This window comes from Bactrocera neohumeralis, chromosome 5 (genome assembly GCF_024586455.1).
Source record: "Bactrocera neohumeralis isolate Rockhampton chromosome 5, APGP_CSIRO_Bneo_wtdbg2-racon-allhic-juicebox.fasta_v2, whole genome shotgun sequence".
In the NCBI taxonomy this organism is placed as follows: Eukaryota; Metazoa; Arthropoda; class Insecta; order Diptera; family Tephritidae; genus Bactrocera; species Bactrocera neohumeralis.
Genome location: NC_065922.1, coordinates 29,187,877 through 29,192,416, shown reverse-complemented (window position 1 = coordinate 29,192,416; position 4,540 = coordinate 29,187,877). Strand labels below are relative to the sequence as shown.

Genomic DNA, 4,540 nt, shown 5'->3' with positions numbered 1-4,540 from the left:
TCACAGAAGTAATGTTCCACCATCTTATCTTCTCCGCTTAATATTCATTTGGGAGTTGAAAGTACTTGGCGGGATAAAAAATCAGGGTTCGTTCCGGCTACGTTGACCCTGCCGTCAGGTAAACGGGTAGGGAAATTGTGTACTTGTTTTGTTTTTCGTTTCCTTCTATTCCTTTATAACGGGCTACTCAGTTAATTTTTAGAAAAATTCCCACTTACAGTTATATCCTCCTAGTATAACTCAAAGTAGTAAGAATTCGTTTGAGTACTACGGAGAGCCTTAATTGCCGCTTGATATTAGAAAGTGCATTAACTTGCTGGTTCGACAAACCAGAAGACATAGCCGCAACTGACATTAACCGTCTCAATAAATTTGTGGGATGCTCAAAGCGTTTCGTCGATTTGTAATGATCTTATAATCCAGTATATAGGAGTTTTTAAGTCTCACAATGGAACGGTGTTCTTAGTTGTCCAAGTGAGATCCCTGTTAGTATCGACCTCTTAACCTAACCAAACCTAACCTTCTGGTTAAATCATAAGACCACTTGTTGCCCTTTGTTATGCCAAGAATTTCAGCCTAAAAGATTGAATTGTAGTATTTTAGTTTGAAGCTACTTTCTGTGTATAGATTACTACAAAAAACTGTTTCTATTTCATCCTTCGATGAATACATAGATATTGGTACCGTCACCGAACCATTGGTCCGATCTTCTCTGCTGGGAATGAAAACGTTGTGTTTAATTTATCTTCGAACTTCTTTTGGCGGTCGCCTTGCCAGTTTGGCCTGAGTTCAATTGATCAGTTGAATGCGTAATCTATAGGGTTTTCCGAAAAGTCAACTAACTGAATAAAATACCTGTTTATTTTTATGTTTATTATCTCATGAATTACGATTATGATTTCCTGCGCTTCTTTTTGGACTTCGGTTTTTTTCTACCTTGTCCCTTCTGCTTCTGCGTCTGCGTCTGCTTCTGCTTCTGCTTCGGCCTCTGCTTCTGTTTCTGTTTCTGCCTCTGCTTCTTTTTACTCTTCGCCCCTTTATTTTTGTATATTACTGGAACCGGTTTTCCACGGACCTTTGCTTTTACATTAATGCGTCTTGGAGGTTTTGCTGGCTGCTTGGACGTTGGTGATGCTGTCGGCTTCCTGGTAGTCGGTTTCCTAGTAGCCGGTTTACGATTTTCCTGGATTCTATTTTCTTCAGAATCCTGTTTATTTTCTATTTGTGCCTCAGTTTCGGGTGGGGTCTGAAAATCTTCGATATTCTCAGCAGCTGGTTCAGCTCCAATCGTCTCTTCTTCCTCTGGCGCATTTTCCGGCAGAGAAACTTCTTGGAGAGTGACTTCCGCGTTTTCCGGCAGAGAAGGTTTTTGGATACTGACTTTGCCAATTGCTTGTTAAATAAATTAGAATAAAGTTTTTCAAAAAATCGTTATACACAAGTGCCGACGGAGAGAGTTTGGAAAGAATTACAAGTGATTTTAATGTAAAATGGGCACGGGCTTAATGTTTCTAACTGGGGTAAGACACTTTTCCAAATTCAACCAAAAAACTATTCGTTTTTGCTTATGCGTCTTTCTAACATACTCACCTTCTTTATCTACATCTTCCTCCGATTCTTTGTCATCTGCATCACTTGCCCTTGTACTCGTCTCATTAACGGTTTTTGTTTGATTTTTACTTTCATTTTCTACCACTGTAACATTTTTACTTGCACTCGACGCTGTAACGGCTTCTGTTTGGTTTTTGTTTGCATTTTCTATGAAATGACGAACAATTTGAAAAGAGTTAGAAATGTTCTTAATATAAATGGGAAGAAGTCAACCGAACCTCTCTTTCTGACACACTCACCTTCTTTAACTATATCTTTTCCCGATTCTTTGTCATTAGCATCACTTGCTCTTGTACTTGATTCTATAACGGCTTCTGTTTGATTTTTATTTTCCTTTTCTACTTTTACGGCACCAGCTGCAGTCTCTGCTGCAATCACGTTGATGTTGCTGCTGATCAAAGTCAGCAACAGTAAAGTGGAAACGATTAAAGTTAATAATTTCGTTGCCATTTTTAAAGAAATTGCATTTTGAAATGTTAGCTGCAGCAATATATATTGTTTTTATATAATCCAGTTTATTTACATAATAACTATTGCAGCTGTCATCGGAGCTACACACATCTAAATCTGAAAGTATATATTTGTTTGCTTTCTAATGCATTCGTTTACTCAACCTAGAAAATATCTCTCAGAACAGGTGTTTCAATACACTGAAACTATGTATATTTTTCAATAGCGAACTCGACCTATTTTCATCATGTGTTTGAAGACCTTGTTCAGAGCAGTATTTATTTTAAACAAACCCATGACACATAGTCTGAGAAGTTAAAATTTTTCTGAGAGTGCGCCACCAGATTATATCCACATGTTTTGTGGTTAGTCTTGACCTTCGCAAGACACATGTATAGGATTCATGGCTGACCGGATATTGTCTTGTGACAAACATTGGCTATAAGAACATGGAATCAGAACATGGAAAACTTCCCTAAACTATAACTGGTGATGTTTTGTCGATCTAGGGAAGGTCGACACATAGAGATATTTAGTCATATAATATCAAGGGGATGCGCATTCTGCCAACATGAATTCTAAGTCATCACATACATATATCTAACTTTGAGCTATTTTTTCATGCTTCGTCCGTTCATGGATTAATCGAAGATAAACTAATTATTTTAGCAAGAGCATTAACCACCACTCCTCCATTAAGATATTGAATATTTTAGACTGATTCCTCAGACACTATTAATACATAGTGTACTTAAAATCCAAAATACCTCGTCTTACTCGACTCTTTACCAAGCTTATGATGGTTCGTTTGATGGACTTTAAGCCTAATATCTGTCTGTTGGCAGGCGGTTGCTTTTTCAAATAACGCGGTATGCTTAAGTCGCCGAATAAAGCCTCTTTTGTATAGTTATGATTTAGGGGTGCCTCCAATTTCAAGCTTGAGTCTTAACACTCAAGTTGAAAATTCCCCGGCTTACCATAGTAAAACACATTTTTTTGAGATTTTTTTTTAATTCAACATAGTTCCCTTAAACTTTAAGGCTTAAAGGGTGATACAATGATTATAGAAACCCTTCAACTTTTCGATAGCATTTTTCTAGTGCGATTTGTCCTTTGCTTCAAAATAAGCCTCAGTTTCGGCGATCACCTCTTCATTCGACGAATTTTGTCTCAGCGAGCATTCATTTGAGATCTTAGAACCGGAAATAGTCGCAAGGGCCAGATCTGGAGAGAGCGGTGGATGCGGAAGCAACTCGGAGCTGAATTCTTGAACCATTTTTTACACTTTACACCACATTTTTTTTTTTTTCAAGTGTGGCTGGTTTTGGGTGATTCATCATTCAAATGGTCCAATAATGTTATATAATAGTCGCTGTTAGTGGTCCTTCCTTCCGCATCTCAAAATATACCTTAACCATGCCAGCCGACTGTTGTATTTTTTCACGATTAGAAACGGGTTCATAGTGCGTAGTCCACTCGGATGAAACCATTTTTCATCCATTGTCATATATGGACGGAAAAACTTCGGTTTATTACGCTTGAATCTCTTTAGACTGCCTGCTATCTCGAACAACTTCACTTTACGCTCATCCAGAATTATTTTAAAGACCTTTTTTATGTTTTCCAACAAGGATGGTTATGCCCACTGCACTGGGCATATGTCCATTCATCACTACATGGACGCACACTGTATTCATCGTCTTCGGGGCTCTTTTCCCCACGTCTGAACTTAGCATAACAATCCTTGTTGGTGAACTTTACTGGAGCAGTGTCCGGAAACTTGTCATCAAGTTAAGTTCTAGCTTCAACTCTGCTTCTGTATTCAAATGGCAGAAATTTATCAACACTCGAATATGATATTTTTGTTCAATTAACGGTTATTGTTATTACCTAAAACTGATCGAGATAGATATGGAGTAAATATAAATAAAGATAAGTTGAATTCCAAGAGATTATCTGTTTGTCCGTCAGTCCGTTCATCGTTCCGTCCATCCATAAGCCATAACATGAGTAAATATTAAGATATCATAATAAAACTTGGCACTCGTAGCCTTGAAAGAAAAGACAACGCCACGCCCGTCAAACGCCATTATGGGCGTGATACCGATTTTTCTCAGGAAAAATCACTTAAGCCCGACACTGTAAAATGAAATCGTGTGATAACTCCGCCTCATCTCCATATTAAGGTTCCATTAAAAATGTAAATATTTTGGATCGGGTGACTTCATAAAGCACATATCGGCCAATATGTGAGTTACTTTAATGAAATTAAGGGAGCGTGTTTTTCAATAATGGTGCCTTTTTCTGCCTAAAACAAATAAAATCGGATGAAAATGGCCCTAGATTCTATATAACTTACAAATCTTATGCACATGAAGACGTTTCCTTGACTTTGATCTAGGCAAGTTGCAAGATTATGGAACATTAAGTTATACCTGAACTTAGGGTTCCGGTTACCTAGACCTTACTGTCGCGTAAA

At 37.8% G+C, this 4,540-nt stretch overlaps 1 protein-coding gene across 1 annotated transcript; it reads right to left on the bottom strand.

Moving 5' to 3' along the window:
* Positions 1-892: 892 nt before the first annotated feature.
* LOC126758368 (DNA ligase 1-like) lies at positions 893-2,061 on the bottom strand. The gene is made up of 3 exons (XM_050472625.1): positions 1,851-2,061; positions 1,591-1,758; positions 893-1,392 (listed from the first exon to the last, which is right to left on the bottom strand). Exons 1-3 carry the CDS (start codon positions 2,059-2,061, stop codon positions 893-895), a joined length of 879 nt encoding a protein of 292 aa, XP_050328582.1.
* Positions 2,062-4,540: the final 2,479 nt, after the last annotated feature.

What these genes read in the sequence shown, in the direction of transcription:
- LOC126758368 (XM_050472625.1), bottom strand. Translation starts at nt 2,061, where the DNA reads ATGGCAACGAAATTATTAACTTTAATCGTTTCCACTTTACTGTTGCTG. An exon ending in AAAAGATATAGTTAAAGAAG is followed by an intron (nt 1,759 to 1,850) that starts GTGAGTGTGTCA and finishes GTCATTTCATAG; the next exon opens with AAAATGCAAACAAAAACCAA. An exon ending in GGAAGATGTAGATAAAGAAG is followed by an intron (nt 1,393 to 1,590) that starts GTGAGTATGTTA and finishes TTATTTAACAAG; the next exon opens with CAATTGGCAAAGTCAGTATC.